General features: G+C 38.3%; 1 protein-coding gene across 1 annotated transcript in view; it reads left to right on the top strand.

Moving 5' to 3' along the window:
• The window catches only part of grik4 (glutamate receptor, ionotropic, kainate 4), a 381,199-nt gene that overhangs the window by 269,369 nt on the left and 89,939 nt on the right, over positions 1 to 21,891 (top strand). Inside the window, exons 7-8 of the mRNA XM_065281202.2 lie at positions 1,462 to 1,640; positions 5,726 to 5,779. Coding sequence (XP_065137274.1) covers positions 1,462 to 1,640; positions 5,726 to 5,779 — 233 coding nt within the window. The remainder of the gene's footprint in view (positions 1 to 1,461; positions 1,641 to 5,725; positions 5,780 to 21,891) is intronic.

Raw genomic sequence — 21,891 nt, 5'->3', positions numbered from 1 at the left:
TTTTCTTTCCCAAAAAATTTTACTAGATGACCGAACGGTAAAGAGAAGTCGGCTTTATGGACCTCAGCCATTGCTCTTTTAAAATTCAGGAGACTTTGTGAATCTCTCTGCTCTTATATAATCGCAAATCAGACATTGGTTAACATTAAGTAAGGGGTAATGTGGGGTAGCATAGCTCAAATGATTTGGTTAGAAATGTATGAGGTTCAGTCTAACTTTGACCTTGCAAGATTTGATCAGTTGCAAAGATTTCAATTATTACAGATGTTTATGAATCTGATTACGTATTGTGGCACAGTTAAATCCATTTGTGCATACTGTTGACATTTCACATTGCTTAGCTTTGTTTGTGCGTTTGGTTCTAATGTATTTTCTGCTATATACTGTATATGATCTGTTGCGTGTGGTTTAAAAATAAATGAGTTTGGTGCTTTTTAAAAGCCCAGTGGAAGGTGATAGACTGTTAGTTGATTTAATGACTAGATGCTCAGAGTGAATAGAAGCTGAGCTTTTACTGTATCAGATTCTCTTTGTAGGAAGCTGCTTTGTGCTACTCTCTTGCCAATGCTTACCCCCTTTCCTTAAGTCTTTACCTACTGTGCTTACTTAAACTGACTTCCCTTCATCCATCTATTATAACATATTGCCCACAGTTAGCCAATCTTGCTTAACTCAAAATCCCTGGAGCAGAGCATAGAGACTCAACTGAGCCCTGGCAAATGTTAGGAGCTGATGAAAATCAATAAAAATGTTTTTATATTTCTATATTTTATTTTTTTGGCAAACCTACAGTACAGCTCTTTTAAGGTACGCATTTTATTGGCGTGTATTCCCTGGGAATCACCTAAAACCTTTGTTTTGCAAGCGATGTGCCAATTGAACTGTGCCGAGCTCACTCTATGCAGTGTACGCATTATTTGTTCTTTTTTTGAAAAAATTATCAGTATGTTTTTTCTCTGGGGATCAAACCCATGATCTTTTGCGAAGCTAACATACTGCTCTACCAATTGAGCTCTAATAATTAAGCTACAGGAACACTGGTACACGATTAGCTCACGTAGTGCACTTAATGTAAAATTGCTTGTGATGTGCAGCAGGCAAAAGACATTAAAGAGTCAGATCAGTTTTTCAGTTTTAATATGCTGTTGCATTCTGCAAGTCCTTTATTCCCCCGAGCCCCATTGCCAACAGAAGCAAGGTTAAACACTCAGGTGATTATGATTTAGCTAATTAAATTAGCTGCGAAAATACAGTAAATGCGCTGAACCCAGTTATTATTGGCAGGCAGTTTAACTGTAATTTGCCCGACAGATATAATAACATCAAATTAGCATACACAAAAATATTCTCTTTAAATAGAAAGATCCCCTTAGATCATAACTGCAAAAAGTAAAGGAAATATTTCTTGCTGTTGATGAAAATGACACTGAAGTGTGTTGTGTGTGTGTCTCTTTTCAACAGGCCTATTAAACCTGGAGGTGTTACTGCGACAGTTTCTCATCTCCAAGGAAACCCTCTCGGTTCGCATGTTGGATGACAGCCAGGATCCCACCCCGCTCCTCAAGGAGATCCGTGATGATAAGACTGCCACCATCATAGTGGATGCCAACGCCACCATGTCTCACATCATTTTAGAGAGGGTACGTCACTGCTTAACCCCTTTTCAGTCATTCTCTCACATGGTGAAAAGATGTATATATCTTTATCATATGCCAAAATCAGATTAACTAAGGTGCACAATTGTGTAAGATTGTATGTTCTGAAAGAATGGATTTTAAATTACGTTTTTTTAAGCCCTATTGACCAAAATGTTTTTGTAAGCTAATTTACTACTGTAAGTTTTTAAAAGTCGATCCAGTTAAGATTGAAAAATTAGTTTTTTTGTGTTGGTTTCTGCATGTTGAGGACTTTTAATAATGTTTAAAACACATTGTACAGTATGACCCTGTCTCTGAAATCTAGCTAAAGTCTCATAATCAAATTCTTAGATTTTTCTTATTTATTTCACTTTAATTTCAACCTTTAACATGGCCTTGCTTAAAATAACAAGGTTATATTTTCACAGAAATCAGAAATATGATTTAAGCTGTGTTTTTACATATAAACAAACATATCAGGAATTCTCCATTAGAGATTGACCAGACACACAGTGTTTAAAATGAGGGAGGGGTTGGGGTGGTCCCGGACCTCCTATAAGCATTTGGGACCTACATAATGCTAAATTAATTCAAAGAGTAACTAAACCAAACCAACTTTTTTTAGTAAATGATCTGTAAGAATAGGACTTTATTATAATTATTATATAGTGCTGTTCATTTATTTGAGTACCTTTTTGACATTTGGGTATAAAGTAGGGCTGGGCATATATTAATCTAGATTAATCTCATACAAAATAAAAGTAATTTTTTGCATAATATATGAGTTTGTTATGTGTGTAAATATGATGTATATTTAAACACACACACATACATATTTAAGAAATGTTTTATTTAAATATCATTTTTATTTATATATAATTTAGAATATATAAAAATATAAATAAATATATATATATATATATACACTTGTAAATGTTTCCTAAATACATACATGAATGTGTGTGTATTTGTATATGCATAATAATTAGACACAGCACAAACTCATATGTTATGCAAAAAAAGTACTTTTATTTTGTATTAGATTAATCTATATTTATCTATGCCCAGCTCTAGTATAAAGTGTTTCAATGCTACAATATATGGTGAAAAATGTCTGAGTGCTGCCCTCTTCAGGTTGAACGGTGGCTACTGCAGTTGAATTTTCCAGTTGGATGTTGCGGTACTGCGTGATGTAAGCGGTACGATCCTATGTAAGCAGGTTCCAGCTCACCACGCCCTTGTTACGATCTCACCACACCCTTGGTACGAGCTCAGTTCGTCCCTTCTATCTCCGTTGGTGTCTGCCCACTTTTCTTGCATTTTTCAAATATTGCTAGTGGGTGGAGGCTCTGAGCAGGGGTTTAGTTACTTTTTAAAATTCTTGTGCTGTGCTGCCACAAAGTGATACTGTCCATTATTTGTCCCAACTTTGCAATAAACTAATCCAAAAGATTTCTGTCTGAAATAAATGTAAACTCTTAACTGTACATGGGACGGAAGCGTTAACCTTTGACGGAAGGCTTGTCTGAAGCTTGGCCAATCACAGTGGCCGCAACACATGCTCCAGTCTTCCATAAACGTAATTGGCTGACTCTGCCTGGGTTATTTGCATAAGGCGATCTGGCGATTTGCTGACGTACGCGTTTGCTGCTTAAAAAGTTGAGAAATGTTAAACTTCTGCCGCAAGCAACGGCAGTGACGTGGCGCAGACGAATCCACAATTCAGTTCGGCAACGCATGACGTCACCCATTAAAAGTGAATGGGAAGCCTCAACGCTTACGCCCCATGTCGCAAAATATCACAAAAAAGTTTTTACACTCACATGAATTGTTGATCTCGGTGCTCTTGTACAGTAAGGGATAATTCAACTCAATAAATAAGGAGTCTCCAAGGCACTCAAATAATGTAGAAAAAAGTAAAAAATCCTCTGTCAACTTGTTTGTAATGACTTATTCTGAGAAGAATAGCGACGTTTAATTTGCATATCATTGGTCAGTGGAAACGCTGTCATTTCGTAACCCCCATAATCTTTGACAGAATTCGAACACTGCAGACACATGCAAGTATGCAGCATTAAACAAATTATTTTTTTTCAGGAAAGGCTTATTAATAAGAAAAACTGATTGCAGGAACTGGTGAAATAAAAGAGAGATGGTAAATGATAGAGAGACAATGAGACAGAAAGAGAGAGAAATGGTGTCATTGCTGCTTCTGGGAAATTTTTTTATGGAGAGGTCAAATGCCTTCAAGTCCTCTTCATCAACTTCTTGTTGTTCTTTTCTCCTCTTCTCGTCTCTTTCCAATGTTGTTTCAAGTCTTCGAAATCAATCTTATCTTATCTCGCCTTGTTTGTGTCTCTCACCATCTGTTTTTTGTCGTCTCCTCTCCTATCATCTCTTCTCTTTTTTCTCTTGTCTAGTCTTATCTTGCCACTTCTTGCCAAAACTTTTAATTTTTCATCTCTCTTTTTTAATTCGATTTGATCCGAAGCGTTTGGATCTATTCGCAAAAATCTGATCAAGCTTGTGGTTCTCAACCTCAGTTTTTTCCACCATATTCACTCCATTTCTCCTTAATCAAAGTGTTTGATAGCGATCAGAGGCCGTTCCACGGCTTTTCCTGTTGCTATGGAGACACCGGGACAAGTACAGGGCCGTTTCATTGGTGGATTGTGCGGTTCACAGCAAGATCCTTGTCAGTTTGTCACCCTTACTGTTTCTCTTATACTCTTGCAACCCAATCACCTACATCTCTCTCTCTTTTGCTCTCTCGCGCTCCGATGATGAAATGTCTCTCTCTCTGTTTCTTTTTCTCATATCTTTTTCTTATTTCTTCCTTCTCTATATCTCTCTCTATTTGGAGCGAGCATGTGGCAGAGCAGTGGAAAGTTGGAACGTGTTCAGCCTTTGAGGAGTGAGTGTAGGGCGAGCAAGCAAGAGCTGTTTGCCAATGTTCACACTGCACAGATCACACACCAGCTTGAGTTCAGGATTCAATTATATGGCCAATTGCAAGGAAAATATTTCATTATGAAGGACAAAATTATCATAACCTCGAAAGCTTTTGGCTCCTGTGGTCCATTTCTCCTCTCCATCACCTTAACAGAACACCGGTCAAATGAAACGCAGATGGGCATTAGGGGGGAAATAGGCACTGATTCTGGACCAAAAGGAATATAGAGGCCGTAATACAGACTGTCTATCACCAGGAGAAAATGGGTGCCTACAAACACTGTATAGAATGACTCATACATGAAATTACAGGAAGAAAGCAAAGCATTTCGGGAAGTTTTGACCTGGTACTGTACTTGCACAACCATCAGCAGTTTTAAGGCCTTAACAAATTATGCGTTGTCACTTAAGTTGTATATGTCACATAGGTCACAAAGAGACACTTTTTCACAGTCTCAAAGTCCTCCCACAACTGTGAGGCTGCGCCATTAATAATGTCAGAACAAAATGGATTGAGGACACATTTTAAAGTGCCGCTTGGATCTTTATTCAGCCCAGTAACACAAAATGTGTCTTTGTATTCACTATAATTGAGAATGATATTGATCAAAGCTGCAAGGTTAATGAAATGGTCTGCAGGATCATTATGAAGAAATTATTTCGAAAAACCAATAATAATTACTTACATTTAGTGTTCTTTTGTCAAATGGAAGTGTGGTTGTATCGAAACTTTTAAGTTCTTTTAAATAAGTATAGTTTTTAATTTTCTATGAAAAAAAATCCAATGTCTCTCTCTCTCTCTCTCATACATTTATTACACACTAGCTCTTATTTTTACTCAATTTTCTCTCCGTTTCTATAGAAATCATTGCTGAAAGTGTTCACCCTGACATTTGATTGACATATTGTATTTGTCGCCTGGTTTCCTTGGAGACACGCTGAAGAAATTGATAAATAGAATGGAAATGACAAAGTGGGAATGTTGTCCCTCTTTTGTTCACTTTTATCCATCACTGAACCGGTTTTGTCGTTTGCTTCTTAATGAATGCTGTATGCAGATTCAATTTAAGTAGCTGTGTAAAAAATAAAAAAGCCTATAGCATCAACTGTTAAAATGTCTTTTCTGTCTTTTCCAGGCGTCAGAGTTGGGGATGCTGTCAGCATACTATACATACATCTTGACTTCCTTGGTAAGATTTCACATTGATGCTCTTTAATGAAAAATAGATGCATTGTGTGTAGTCATAGTGACGGATTGACTTTTGATTTAACTTTGCATCTTAGAGGACGCACGTCAGATTACTGAAGTCTGTTTCCCAGGAGAAACATTTGAGAAACAGGAGACCCATTTCATTTCCATATCTCTATTTAATCTACAGTAATTTCTTGTGAGATCTTGTTCATGATTTTCGTTATTGGTTGAGTTGCAGTTGATGAGTTCAGATGCAAGTGTGACATGTTTTCTTTTAAATGTGCACAAATGTAACTTTAGTCATTTCATTTCACGGCACTATCCGTTCGCTGGAGTTTCATTAAGCCATTATCACAGCTAGAGAAAGGCCTGTCAAATGCACACTACATCCATCACCAACCCACTAATCAGTAAATGACTCGGAGAGCTCTTCAGCCACGTCACTGGCCACACTTTGAAGAGTAATGAAGCTCTTTGTGGAAAAGGTACAGGGAGTACTTCTCTGTATGGTGACGTGGGTCATCCGGTTGTTGCTGCTCTATTGTCGAGACTTTTGTGGCAGTCAGACTCGTATTTCATATTTGTGTGTTGTCTGAGCAGGTGCCAAACCTGAAACAATAGGCCATGTCTCATTGTGAAAGAGCCAAGTTTGTTTACTCTGGATTGCAAGCACATTAAGCAGTTTTTAAAACTGGTTTCTTTTCAGCTCTGTATTTTACTAGCTCTGTCGTCTTATGTTTTCCTAGGCGACACAGCTTAGTGCAGTCGCTGGTGTATTCAGCATGTTTTGCTGGTGTCATCAACAAGTCAGTGTTGTCATGATGAAATTTTGCTGCGTTTCATAGTATTGAGTCTCATGGTATCTAATACTTAGCGGCCCCACGAGCGAACCTTGCAGGTTTCACCCTCTAGAGGCTCCAGCCGAGCTTCTTCCAATGAGATGTATGGGAATTCTGGTGTTATAAATATCCTTAGACTTTCCTTTAAGAGACTTCAGTTTTTAAGAGACTTTTCCTATAATAGACAAACTCTTGTTACCAAGCCTGTGTTATTTAAGGTCTAGACTGAGGGGTAATTTTATAGTCGAAGAAAAGACTGAATTGGATGGGCAGATGGATTGCTGGTTGGTATGTTTAGAAATAAAGGAGGCTTTGGGCACTTTAAAAGATGAAATCAGTTTGCTGATAATCCTATCCAATTTATGGCTAAGCTAGGGGCGGAGTATTTTTCAAAAACAATTTTATGATCAAGCTGAGAACGGAGGACAACGTGTCACACCCACCCACATGTGGCTTTACATCTCTTTCATCTCACCTGAATCCATTTGTCATAGAAAATAATTCAAGTCCCTGTGGGATCTTGGTTCAGATATATTGTTTCTATACATAAAAGCAACGTTTCTCACAGAGAATGTAAATCATCACACTGTGAATCACATTCACATGCTGCTCATGAATCATTTTGAGGAATCAATCGTTCGTTTTGATGGCATACTGTACATACAAATGCTAAAGTGCATGTTTCTTGCGCAGTTATTTATTACGTGACATACAGGACAACAAATCTCTGTAGCCCTCATTTGGTAATGTCCATGGGCAGTTATATCCTTTGGCGGTTACAGGCATAGAAGTACAGCGCTTTTCTCCCTTATAGTGAGAGACTGAAAAAGTGTTTGTTAGAATTGTGCATTGATAGTGGCTTATAAAAAACGAAGGTCACTTATTCGATTTCCATGACCGTCAGGAACCTCTCCTGGTTGCAGTAATAGATGCCCACGTGCATTCACTACTCACTGGGATAGGTTAAATGCAGAACACGCTTTTAAATGTCTGGTGCTGTGTACCAAAATGCTCCCTTTTTCACTCATTCAATATTACCTACATAGCAAATGACAATTTCGTCTCCAGTTGGGTCATGGGAAATAATTAGCGAGTGAGTGTACATTGAATGTACCATCAAAGCCAGAGTGCATTGTGGGTAAAAAGTAGTTGACGAATGTAGGGAATGAACATACCTGTCAATCCTCTCGTTTTTCCCAGGATTCTCATGTATTTTACCATTGTGTCCCACCATCATTCCCAAAAAAAAATCTGTATTTCTCCTGTATTATTAGTCTTTCTATAAAAAACCCACTGGCCGTATTTCCCTTATTTTCAAATCCCAGATATGACAGATATGGGAATGAAGTTGTTCACTCAGGTTTCGGACACCACTACAAAATGGCGGACACCAAATATAGTGCACTATATACAGTAGGAGATAGGGAATGGTTTCGGATACAGCATGGGTTACATTGGCCATCATTTGTATAGAGCACTGTGTTAGCAGCACTAAGGGGACGTGTACGCTAAAGCGTTTAAACGTGGCTGAAAAAGCGACTGTAGGCGCTTGCAAGCTTTTTTCAGCTGAGTGGTTTGTTTGCTATGATACTTATTTTTTGTTTATCAGTCATTGAATGATGTGCTGTTTGGTTGTTGTGATATTTGTCCCGCCCCTCCTCGACTGTGATTGAACGGCTGAGTGAGAACTGTCTTTGATGAGCTAAGCTTTTCACACAAAATTGAACATTTTTCAACTCTAAGCACTCAGCATTGAGCGCGGAAAAACGCTTAACATGGACAAAACCAGCCAGCCGCTGACATTTGAAAAGTGTGGCATTTCCATTGGAAACAATTGAAAACACCTTTGGGTGCACGCTACCTGAAGGTCATGGGTTTGAACCCATGGAAGACACATGCTTATAAAAATATATACCTTGTAATGCACTGTAAGTCACTTAGAATAAGTGAGTGGAAATGCGTAAATATAAATGTGTTTGATTTTACTTTACATCAAAATGACAATAAAATCAAACAAAAAATACTTATTTCCCTTCTAGCTTAAAAAAAAAACATTTATGCATACAGAAACAAGGCACAGATTCTGCCAAAAACACAATTGGTTCTTTTAAATAAAAGGTGGGCCTTTATTCATAAGTCGCAAAAAGCATCCAAAATTTCCTACATTTTATTTTTCTGTAGGTACTCCATCCATGTACAGTAATATATTTTCTATCTCTGTCTGTATCCAGTGTAGTTCTCTTCTGTGCTTTTTTTAGAAACTTCAGTTTTCAGAAGTTACACGTCACTTTCAATCGCCCCCTCATTATCACAGGGGAACAGTTTCATCTCTGTAATTTAATACATCCTTTCCCCCTCTGTTAGAAATCAGGTTCAGGAGGTTAATTGCAATAATGAAAGGAAATGAGTGAAGCCATTTCGCTCTAATTACTAGATGTATTCTCTTTGTTTGTGACTGCCATACTGCTGAGCAGTTAAAGGATTGTTCCTTTGTGATTTGTACAGGCACTAATGTTTTGCCAAGTTTAGAGTTTGTCACCCGCGTTCGAATGTCACACGGGGATTATACCTTAATGCTGTGTATAAATGACAGGGGGGTGGGAATGAGACTAGCATATGCGAGAGATTAACGTTGTTTTTTTTTTATCTAAATAGTTTTTCGGCATCAGTCAGTCGCTTGTGAAAGTTTGATTGGAAAACATTGCACGAAAGAATTGATGTATTTTTGACACATCTTTTGAAGCGTAGATGTGTGTGCATTCATCACATGCATTTCAGAATCAGAATATTTCATGTGAGATCTATTTAAAAGCTGAGGGTCCCACAGACAGAACTCATAAGAGTAATTATAAGCTTCCTCGTGGAGAAGACATTAGGAACCTGGGGTTTAGATTAATTGTATATTAACCACAGAAATTGAATTGGAGAGAATTTTACTTTGCAAGAACAAAGAGACAATTACATTGAGCACTTGAATTATTGCTGTACTTTGATCTTATAAAGTTATGCTCAGGCTTGCATAGTTTTAAAAATCAACCCAGTCTCACCCCATGGCGTCAATATTTGACGACACTTGACCATGCGTCAATATGTTGACGCGGAGGGTATACCTTTCGCGTCATTTTTTGACGAACTGGGGACTTCAATACTATTAAGTCCGTTGCATTCTCTTTCCTATTTTCTTACCATTTTCGCGTCGGTTTAGGGTTAGATTTACATAATGACATCCCTACCCAAACCTAACTCTAACCCCAACGCCAGGTGACAACTGTTTAATTTCGCGTACACTGTTTAATTTTGCGTAATCTAACCCTAAACCGACGCGAAAATGGTAAGAAAATAGGAAAGAGAATGCAACGGACGTAATAGTATTGAAGTCCCCAGTTCGTCAAAAAATGACGCGAAAGGTATACCCTCCGCGTCAACATATTGACGCATGGTCAAGTGTCGTCAAATATTGACGCCATGGGGTGAGACTGTGTTATAAAAATACATTCTCTCTGCCTACCATTTCTATGGCCTAACAGGTGAATAGTAGATGGCCATCATTAAGTTTTCTGATTGGCTAACATACATAAAACTGATTCAGGTGTCAGGATGGCAGTGGGGAAGCGATGCCAGATTGTTATCTGCTGCATCCCTGTTGTTATTGTTGCATGCATGTGTGAGATGAAATATTTGAGAACCAGTTTTTTTTCTGTTTATTCAGCCATTTAAAATTCGGGGCTTTAACCATCACTTACAAATAATCCGTTGTAGAAGACAAGTACAGAATAGATATGCTTTGTTGTGGTTTGTAAACAGCAGGACTCATTGTTAAAGAGCCCGTGGACGTCTTGCAAGCACTGGCTCTTTTTCAGAGGTAAATTAGGGGACATGAGGTTACAGCCTGTTACTATAGAGTCAGGAGGGATTTGAGACCAGACTGAATGGAGAGAGACACAGAGAGAGAGAGAGAGAGAGAGAGAGACAGTAGCTTCGTTTCCATTACCCTTTAAATTGCTCAAATTGACATTGCCAATTGAAAATACGGTTATTGGAAAAATTTAAATTTCGTTAAAACTCCCATATCTCTGTCGCAAAAAAAATTTTTACACTCGCATGAGGTGATTTTTCAGGCATTTCGGAAAAGGTGTATTTCGCTAAACTGCAATGGAAACAGTTCATTCGTATTTTTAGGTTACATGATGCAAGTAAGTAACATAATTATTATTTGAGGATGAAATAGTATTAAAACATCCCAGAAACACAAATATAAGAGGCTTGCCAATAATGTTTGGATAACACTTATAATAACACTTGGATAATCTCTTTTGATTTAAAATAATGTACCATTAACTGCACACTGTAAGAGAGGATGTGTTTATTTTTTACACAATCTTTTCTGTGATGCTATAAAACACATTGTGTGTTATTTTAACACAAATTTGTGTCATTTTGTGTTAATTTTGTGTTCAAATAAATAAAAGGGACAACAAAATGTGTTGTTCCAATAATAACACTGAGATGTGTTTAGTTAGGGTGTGTCATCCTTAAAGCGGAAGTCCGCCCTAAAACAACATTATGCTCCAACACTATATTTCATCACATATACTGTATGTAGTTAATTGTGCTGCCATCAAATGTACTAACTCCATATAAAAAAATAAACTTTTAACTGCTACACAGTGATTTGACGGGTCGACTACATAAATCTGAACGTTCTAAATGGGGGGGTGTCTTAAGGTGAGATGATTGACAGTAGATGATAACATTCTTTGATTGACAGCTCAGCTGCATAGGATGAGCTAACGTTAGCTTGCTTTGCTCATTTTCATAGTAACAACAACATGATAAAAACTTTCTACGTAGCATGTTTACCGTAGTTACACAAAACAGTCACCAACTAAGCCAAATTATGTTTTAGATATTTTTACATTACCTGAGTACGTGGAAAAACTGGGCTGAAAACAGTACTCGAATTCTTCTTGATGAAAGTGCTGGCTGCATATTCACATTTTCAAGTAATCTGTTAGTGCTGTGTCAGCTGAGGGTCATGTTGATGTTAACAAAAAAACTCCCGGTGGCCTGAATTGGTTGTCCTTACATCCACATACTGCACAGGTTCTAGTCATCTTTTATCAAGGGTTTTGGTGATTTCCCCTTTAGAGACGGTAAAAGCGGAGTTACTCTTTGGTTGAGTTTGTCTGCCGGCTAACTTCAAGTTGATTTGAGAGCAGGTTGAGCGGTAAAAGAAGTTATAAGGCTTGTTCAACTTCATGCACCGCCGCAAGAATCGACAGCCGGATGACGTCAAAGTACCGCGAGAGCGATTCGCGAAATCATACGGAGAAGTTTGCTTTTAAATCGCTTTCGTGGCACCTTGACGTCATCCGGCTGTCGGTTCTTGTGGCGACGCATGAAGTCGAACAAACCTGAAGGCTGCATTGCAGTGGTTAGTGGGTGGAGCTTATGACTCAGTTTCGCGCAGTGCATTCTGGTTAATTAAGTCCATCAAAGACCGTTACAAAAATTCTGCTTCAACACACTATCAATCTAAAAATCGAAATCGTGCAAATTTCTTTTTTTCTCATGTAAAATGCAAAATGGACATAATTAACCCCTGATAACAGTCTAAAATGTCTAGGGTTCAATTCTGCTTTAATTAGAGACGAAATGTATTGTTTTAACAAAACCATTTTAAGAAGAAACACCTATGACTTGCCGCTTCTAAGTTTAAGAAGCTTTCATTGGCATTAATGATTGGATAATACTCTTACGTCTCCTTCGGTTAAAAATAATGCCTAGTGCGGTGGGTGTGATAGTAGTAAACCTACCATAATCAGTCGACGTGATGTTTGGAATGACTTATCGCAAGAAGAAAAACTATGTTTCAGTTGCATATCATCGGTTAATGGAAACGCCATCATTTCGCAATAGTCTTTTGTCCACATTTAGAAAATAACGCTAAAGTTTTGCTAAAATCTGTAATGGAAACACAGTGTTTATACATCAAATGATTGAAGAGTTGGTCGGCATCACCCAACAGCAGTATTTCTATAGCTTTGCCATTACAGTCTGCTACCAAAGATTTCACTGCAGCCCCGTGAGGTCCGGCCTCGCATGACACTGATGAATGGGCTGCCATGCCATTCGCCTGTGTAATTTCTTTTAATCATTTCAAGTTGCTGGTTGGAGACAAATTGAAGACAGACAACAGTGGCATTCATCTTGTCAATGATATGACAGAGATATGACCGTTAAACCAGTTTCACGAGGTATTTGTTATCATTATGTTAAGCTGCAATCCATAACCTTTACCTCTTCATGTTTAAAACATAAAAATGGGATTCATTTGAGGGAACACACATATACTGATCAAATGTATAGCTTGAAGTTGCGTTGGATTAAAGCATCTGTCAAATGCATTCATGTAAATGTAAATCTTGCAATCTTGCAATCTTTGTTTTACTCTCAAAGTGGATTAAGAACCACTGGTTTATGTGTATAAGAAAGATCAGGGTATAAAAACTATAATTATCTCAATTGTAAAACAATAAGCCTGACTGTGTAGTCAGCAACGTGAAGTGTGTATTTGTTGACCCGTTCTTAGATGTATCCCACACCAGAGCTTTTCTTCATGTGAGCGTTTGTGTGTGTGTGTCCAAGCATCTGCCGTTTTTCATTTATTCATGCGCTGTGATCTCCCGCCACATAAAACAGCCTCATTTTCAAGTGTCTTTTCCACTGAGAGTGCTGACCGGCCTTTTATGTGCTGTGCGTATATACCGAACGTATGTGTTTGTGCACGTGGGAGATGGAGGCAGAGAATTATGAGGGTCTTAGAAGGGGTCAGTGGTAAGCCTGCCTGGGTAAGCGCATAGTCGGATCGCCCCGCAGTCGCTGATAGGGAGGAAATGAAGAAAGACAGGCTGGTTTAGGGCAGCCGACTGAGGCTGTCTACTCCCATCAGCCCAGCGTGTCTGCACTGTTTACCCCCTATAATTCAGCTTCGCACCCAGGCCTGGTCCGAGCGGATGTACTGCTGACCTGGTAAAGAGGCATAATCAGCCGTTCTCCACAGCATTAGCTTATGTCACTCTTTTTTGCAGGAAAGAGGCATGCCTTTTTTGTTTTTATGTGTGTGTGCGTATAACCTGTGAAATTTTTTGTGTGCATATATCTCAAATGGTTGATCATTGCATGCATCACAAAGATCATGGGTTCGGTTCCAGCGAACACACAAAACGTATAGATTGAATGCACTTTCGGTCGCTTTGGAGCTTCTGCCAAATGCCAGTAAATCAAGACATCATTTAACGCCGCATTTCCCACACGAAGTCTGTTCAAACATTACCTTAATACGTGAACGCACTTGCATTCGTGCGTTTGCGTAAAGTATGCCCGCAGAGACTAATGAGCAATTACGTTTGTCATTTGGCCGTCATTAAATGGATTGCGGAGAGATGCGCACGGGCCTCCGGGGACAAATGAATTTGTTCCTTACAAATCCATCTTTACCAGATTTGTCTGATACGGGCTTATGAGATAGACCATGTGTTTCGCGAAACATTAATTCAGCAAACCACCTGCAGGGTAGGTCTCATAGAAGAGAAGGTCATGAATAATCAAAAAACAATCGCTCAATTCGGATAATGGTGCCATCTGAATTAGCCGTGATCGTGCAATCACAGGAGATGCTTTCCATTTATTGTAGAGCAACGCTAGCAGCACCCTGGTTTTGTTTTCGAAAGATCGTGTCGAGCAGCCTTTGATTCTGCCCTATTAGCGAAAGTGGGCATAAGCACACAACCAATTGATATTTAGTAGGGAAAATTGGATTTAATCAGGATGAATAGATTTCCAAAAGCATCTGTGATTTCATATTTGGATTAATGTTTTGTTTCATGTATGCAATGGCATTGCAGCTTTACTGCTAGCCGCATCTCTCTCACTCTCTTTCTCGCTCTCTTTTTTCCATGGCTACCCCTCAGTCTTGAATTCCATCAAAGTGATTTGTTCTCCTTAGTTCCAGAGTACTCAGCTGGATTAAATAAATCACATGAGCTGAGTGGCATGAGCCAGCAGGAGGCTCTGATGTCATTTGAAGGTTGTGTGAAAGGGAGATCAGTGCCGATGCTCATCAGTTCTCTGCACGGGCCATCTCGCAGCACATTACGCCCGTTGTCGCTGCCGCTCTCTCTTTTTTATTTGTTTTTGTTTTTTCTGTTTAGGGGTGGGGATCAAAAGCTATTTCATGCATTCTGACTTATTAACATTGTTAAAGAGTTGGATTACACATGCTAAACATAGGTAAAGGGTCCAAAAAGCAGTTGGATGTATAAGAGAGTATTTCTGTGTCGAATGCACTTCGCCAGGGTTCGTACAAGTTGCGGAAAGTTTTTTTCAAATACGGGTCCAGCTGATGCTTCTGGGGTTTCTATACGTATCAGTTCTTTTTAAAGGGCACTTGTTTTTTTTGCCCCCCTCCCAAAAAAATTATACATTTTATATATATATATATATATATATATATATTTAACTCTAGTCATTCAGGGCTCCAGACATTTTTTTATTTAGAGCATAAAAAAAAAATCTGTAGCCCCTGACGGAAAATTTTAGGAGTGCCAGCAGAAAATTTAGGGCACACCTTAAATCAGCCTGCAATGCAATTATTCACATTTTTTCAAAAATAACTCCATTACTGAAAAATACCAAATAGACTTACTTAACTCTATGCAGTTGCTGCACATGTCATTATGCACAACTGATGAAACTTTTAGAATAGGAAGTTATGAACCAAAGATTCATATAACCCCCTTAACTAATTCTAGGCATAAGATACATACATATACAATAAGTTATGATCAGATAGCATACTGTAATGAGGTGAGTGGCAGGGCAATCTACATACTTGTATTCTACACGTTTCTCATCTTTTATCCGGTTTCCCTTAACTTGACACTGATGTCTGAAACCTTTATTCTCATCTATAATGTTGTTGGTGTTAATATAGGCTAAAAGTTATCCCGCTTTCTTTATCTCTCATCTCTGCAATGTTTAATATTAAATCCGCACAGGCACGTCTCATCTCCTTGCGGTTCTTAGTAAGATGTGTTGACTTTACCCGGGCTGCGTAGACCCATCGGTACAATCAACTGAGCGCATGGTAACATAAAACTATATACGCGTCATGCAATAAGCGTTTAAAACCCAAACGCGCATTCTGAAGTTTTGTCACGGGTGCTCGCACATGCGCGAGTATTGTAAAAAAAAATTCCCGTCTATGGATAATCCGGCCCTGTTTACAAGTGTGGAGAAAGAGGACCGTTCCGACGTTGTTGCATGTCCAATGATACTAATTATTGTCTTTGTGTCAGTTTATTGTTTAAAATGGTCCGCAAATGTGCGTTTCATATATGTAACATGTGACCTTTCTACATCACTACGCATTTACGTGGGGTCGCGCTGTCGCTTTTCAGGACCGGAGATAGACGAGAAGATGTGGTTTAAAAGTGCATATTTTTATTTTTCTTGTCAAAAATGACAATTGTTTCACTGGATAAGACCCTTATGCCTCGTTTGGGATCGTTTAGAGTCCTTTGAAAATCTGTTAAGTGTTGAGTTAAGCATAAAGTGTTGGGCTCTATTAAAGTCCATTAAAATGAGAAAAATCCTGCAATGTTTTCCTCAAAAAACAAAAATTTCTTCTCGACTGAACAAAGAAAGACATCAACATTTTGGATGACATGGTGGTGAGTAAATTATCTGGATTTTTTTAAAGAAAATTGACTAATCCTTTAAGCCTCACTATTGGTTGAATTTGATATACAAATTTAAACTTACTTACCCTTGGAGGCATACACAAAGTGTCACCACAGTGACGCAGCGCAAGTTCCCTCGAAAGGGAACTGTAACAATGTATTCTTAAAGGTAACATAATGTAACCTTGCTCTCAGTTGAAATGTGTCTCCACATTTAGTCCTTGAATTTGAGGGACCTGGAAAGTCCTTGAAAGGTCCTTGGATTTGAAGTTAACCAAGGTGTGGGAACCCTGATTGCATTAGCTGTGCAATAGATTGTGGGTTCGATTATGCACACAATGATAAAATCTATAACTTGAATACACTGCCAAATACAGCATCTACAAAATACATTGATGTAAATGTAGACACAAACAGGGGGCTCTTTTGACCACCCACTTGATTTCAGTAGAGTTTGACATCACAATACGCATATAGGAAACGCACATATGATACTGATGTACATTAAATGCACTGACATTAAAAAGTCGCTGTGAATAAAAGCATCTGGCAAATGCCCAAAAAGTAAAAGTGAATAGATTTTAATTACACTAAATATTTCTAATCAATACACTTCCAAAGCCACATCAGCTTGCAGGGAAATCACGCCCTGCAAGCTGTCATTTTCACTGACCCTTGTCTTATTAACACACATTCTTGTTTCACACTGAGACCTCCAACCATCCACTCCTATTCTGTAACCTCATTTGCTATCTAATCAGGTCATAAAAAAACGGATCACAGCTCAATGGTGTTCATGGCTGTGAGCCTCATTTATGCCCGGTTACGCCCACCCGAGCTCCATCGAGACGGTGAAATGACCCAAGCACATATAAATGATCACATTGGTAACACATGGATCTATGAGTGAAATCGTTTGACTGTGTTGTGGAGGCGGAGTCAGTATCAAAAAAAATCACCATTCATTTGTGAGGATCATTCATTTGTGTTTGGACTCGGCACTTAATAGAGTGTGTAATGAATTAAGGGCTATAATAGGGTATATGAGAACGTGATTGGAAAGTTATTTTTGCCTTGTACATTAAATGGTTTGCCATTCAGGCAATAATGAAGGGGTGTAAGCTAAACTGTATTTGGCAGTCATTATGAATTCGCTTGCACAGATTTGATGTCACAAATTTGCTCGCATTTGATTCACGCGTGCAGACTGTTAAACATTTCGGAAACTTTTTATGGGATTTTTTACGTTTATTTTTAGGTCTGAATTAGATTTCGAGTGGCAGATTGTCACCGTGGACTTTTGTACTGCACAGTATTTAGACATTTGCTAAAAATAGTCACTCCATTTAGCAAACTTCATTGCCGCTGCCTTACTTTATGTTGCATGTCATGAGCCTTGTTGCATATTGATTAGTTTCTGGCACTTTGATTGCAGTCATACTTCCTCTGTGGCCTTGATTATTCCCTGTTGACAAATGTATTGAGCTGATAGCGCTCGCTGTGAGATCCTGATGCCAGCTGATAAGTGTGGACTACATTCATTCATTGCAGAAATATGCTCATAAACGTTCCTCGGGCAATAAGCTGATGATGTACAACTCCCTTGTTTTATAATTATCTTCAGTGCGAGAGAAGTCCTTATCCACGCCTGCTAATTACACAATTGGGGGATTCGTTTTAGCAAAAGATCAATCCTGCTTTTAATTTTTTTGCCTATTAAATACATGAGGTGTTGCCTTATCTTTGCCCCCGGCTATATTGGTTTCATCAAAGTTGCAAGTAATGTCACAATTTTTTCTTTCTACCTTGAATAATTGTGGGCTTTTTCTTACTAGTGGCTCAAAACCTCTTTTTTGAGACTTTTTATGGTAGGTGAGACTTAAATATAGATATGCATAAAATTTTTAAGATATATAGAGACTCAAGAATGTCAAGTGAAAGAAGTGTCATTCAGAAGAGCAAGAACCTGAGACACAAAGAGCAGCATGAGAAAGAATTAAAATGGAGAGCAGGGTTGCCATGTCTGCATAACAAAACTAACTCAATGGCTGAAACTAGCCCAAATATAGCCCAATGATCTTAACTCATTCCCTGTAGGGTTTTTTTTTTTTTTGAAAAGTTGCCCGCCAGCATTTTTGTGATTTTCCCAAAATGCCTTTCAGGAAAATGTACTTCCAAAAATATATAAACATACAAATGTATCAAATGAAAGAACAAACCATAAAAAAAAAACAAATAAAACGGGGTAAAAAATGTTTCATCCTATCTTTATTTTTTTATCTTTCTATAAACTCTTAAATATGGGTATTGTTCTTCAAATATACACAATTTTTTAGCAAAAAGCTGAGATAATTGCATTTATGTGAAGGAATTTTGTTAGAGATTAGATTCAGAACGATTAACAAAACATACACGGAGTGTAAAATTAATAAATAATTTTTTTCTTTAGTTTTTTATAAATTGGGTACATCTAGTGGATAATCGCTGTATTACAGATTACCACAAAAACTCATCAGGAATACGTTTGTCATGCAAATGTTTTCTCTTAATTGACGAGATAACTCATCAATGGTGGGGAAAGAGTTAAGCACCAATAATGAAAATATCTTTTACATTTACTTTATGCATTACAAACTATAAATCACTATATATAAGTTATTATAAATACAGTCTGATTTCATGAATAAGATCATCGTCCCTTAAGATGGACAGCATAGACAAAAAACAACAATTTTTAAGGAGACTTATTTCACAGGAACACTTGGCAACACTAACGTAAAGAGATGTGTGTTGCATTGTAGCAAAATAGCTTTTTTAGCTTGTGAATTTGCTAAATGGATTGTTTTTGCCACCGGACAATATCCATATCACCCTGTAGCCCAAGACAGCTTGCCCACTGAAGCTAAGCAGGGCTGAGCCTGGTCAGTACTTGGATGGGAGACCACCTGGGAAAACCAGGTTGCTGCTGGTAGAGGTGTTAGTGAGACCAGCAGGGGGTGCTCACCCTGTGGTCTGTGTGGGTCCTAATGCCCCAGTATAGTGACGGGAACACTATACTGTCAAAAAAAAAGCACCGTCCTTCGGATGAGACGTTAAACCGAGGTCCTGACTCTCTGTGGTCATTAAAAATCCCAGGATGTCCTTCGAAAAAGAGTAGGGGTGTGCCCTGGCATCCTGGCCAAACTTGCCCATTGGCCTACTAATCATCCCTCATACTAATAATTGGCTATATCACTCTGTCTCCTCTCCACTAATAAGCTGTTGTGTGGTGGGCGTTCTGGCGCAATATGGCTGCCGTCGCATCATCCAGGTGGATGCTGCACATTGGTGGTGGTTAAGGAGATTCCCCCATTCATATGTAAAGCGCTTTGAGCACTGGAAAAGCGCTATATAAATGTAACTAACTAATTAATTAATTTTTAAGTTGGAAAAAACTATTTTTCAAGTGGAAGCCTTGTAAATCATAATTTCAGTTTATAATTTCACATCCATTAAAATTTTTGGTAAGCAGCCTGCAGATTCTGGCGAGGTTTATTAATATGAACAGGGTTCTAAATTAACATTTTTGACCACCAGCCAAAGTGGCTGGTAACTTTTTAAAGTTACCAGCCAATCAGTATTTCCACTAGCCAAATTTTTCCCGGTGAAAATAAAAGAAATTTAGAGTGCCACTGAATGCAACAATGATTATTTTTTCTTTCAAATGCATGCAACAATCCTGACAAAACATGACAAAATTTTTGTGATGAAACATAAGCTTTCTTCATTTCTCTGTTGATAGACATAAAGCTTTACTGGGGCACAGGCCCCCCATTTTTTGCTGACTTTTTTGAAAGCCTGCTGTGTGCAAGAAAGGGGCAACACTTCTTTACAATCTCCTTTGCTTAACCCACTATTCTACAGTGCAACAGGTACTGCGAAAGATAAATATGTTGTTAAAAATATTTAAGTGTAATCTTCAACATACCTAACATTATTAACATGTTTGGAGGCATAAATGGCATAACATGTTTGGTAATAATGACAGCAGAGAAATATTTTCTACATTATACAATGATAGCAATGATTGATAACTTATTTTTACAAGAATATTTTTACAAGAATATTTTAAGAAACCAGTCATTTTATGACTGCTATATTAAATAATTTCAGTCTTAGTTACTGCTAACTGTTATGTAAGTTAGTGTCCTAGAGTTAAATATTAGTAAACTAAATATTAATTTCATATCTGAAAATATAGAACAGTATAACACATACATCTGTTGATTTTCTCAGCAACAATGCAATTCTATAGACTTGACAAGAGGTTTCCTGAGATTTTTCTTTCCTCTAATGTTTGAAACCTGACAGGCTGAGGATGTTGTTTGTCTTACCTCCCTTTAACTCATCATCTCTCCTTTCTTCTTCCATTTCCCTGCTTTGCACAAAACATTTTTGATGTACATCTACAGAAGCCAATAATGATCATGTCAAAATAAGATTATCAGTATTATTAAGAAACATACTTCTCGTCATGTTTTCATAAATACTCATTCGCGTGGCATACCCTTTTGGATGCAGTTGCGTGCGCGGATGAACGCAAAGAAGCGCGTGGACATGCATACATGCGTGCACGCGTCAGTGCGACTGCTTCGTCGCTTTACAAGCGTAAATTGGGTAACTACATTGCATATAGATCTGTTTTGCCGCTATTATCTTTGTAAAGGAATACATTAGTTAACTGCTAAAATTTAAACTTGAGATTTACACATGGGCACGAAAGATTTAAACCGGAGCACATGCCCCACCCCTGTGTCTCAGTATATCCTCCCTGCTCTGCCCGTTCGTTCTCCTTCATCCTTTAGTTTTCTGGTGGACGCGGTCAGTTCGTTTCCATGGTTTCTCGCGCTGGTTTCGCTGCAAACTGCGCACAGGCAATTGGCGTATTAAACATCATCACGTAGCATTACGGCACAGTGTTCATGTAGGAAGTACTGCCAGAGGGATAAATGACCGAGAACAGAGCTTTATGTATCATGCATGCAATGCCTCATGCATCACCGGCCAAACTGGCTAGTAAGTTTTTATTAACACCCGCCAAAATGAATTTTAACCCGCATTTGGCGGGTTGGCGGGTGTTAATTTAGAACCCTGAATATGAACCATGATCTATTACATGTCAGAATAGAGGAAAACCATTAATTTGATGCTTTTATGAACACATGCATTGATTTTAGACAAGCATGAAAAAATATCACACAGACAAAATCCACAAAAAAAATCTCTTGTACACCGTATGATCTGTAGAGATTCTGTAAAGTGGCGCAAGCTCCATGTCTTTGTCATAGTGATAGTGTGAGAGCCGTTTCATCCAACTGTGATTTAATCTCAGGTGTTGGACAGCATGCAAGACAGACCATTATATGTGATAAAAGGTGAGGTGGATCCGGACCAGAGACATCCCAGATTTGGAGATAACAATGTGGGATCAATCACCAATCCCTGGGGTTTATATACAGTATGTGTCTAGCCAAGAGACATCCACCCCA

The sequence above is a fragment of the Paramisgurnus dabryanus genome, chromosome 8 (genome assembly GCF_030506205.2).
Source record: "Paramisgurnus dabryanus chromosome 8, PD_genome_1.1, whole genome shotgun sequence".
NCBI lineage: Eukaryota > Metazoa > Chordata > Actinopteri > Cypriniformes > Cobitidae > Paramisgurnus > Paramisgurnus dabryanus.
The sequence above is the reverse complement of the archived record's forward strand: the minus strand, read 5'-3'. Positions and strand labels throughout refer to the sequence as shown.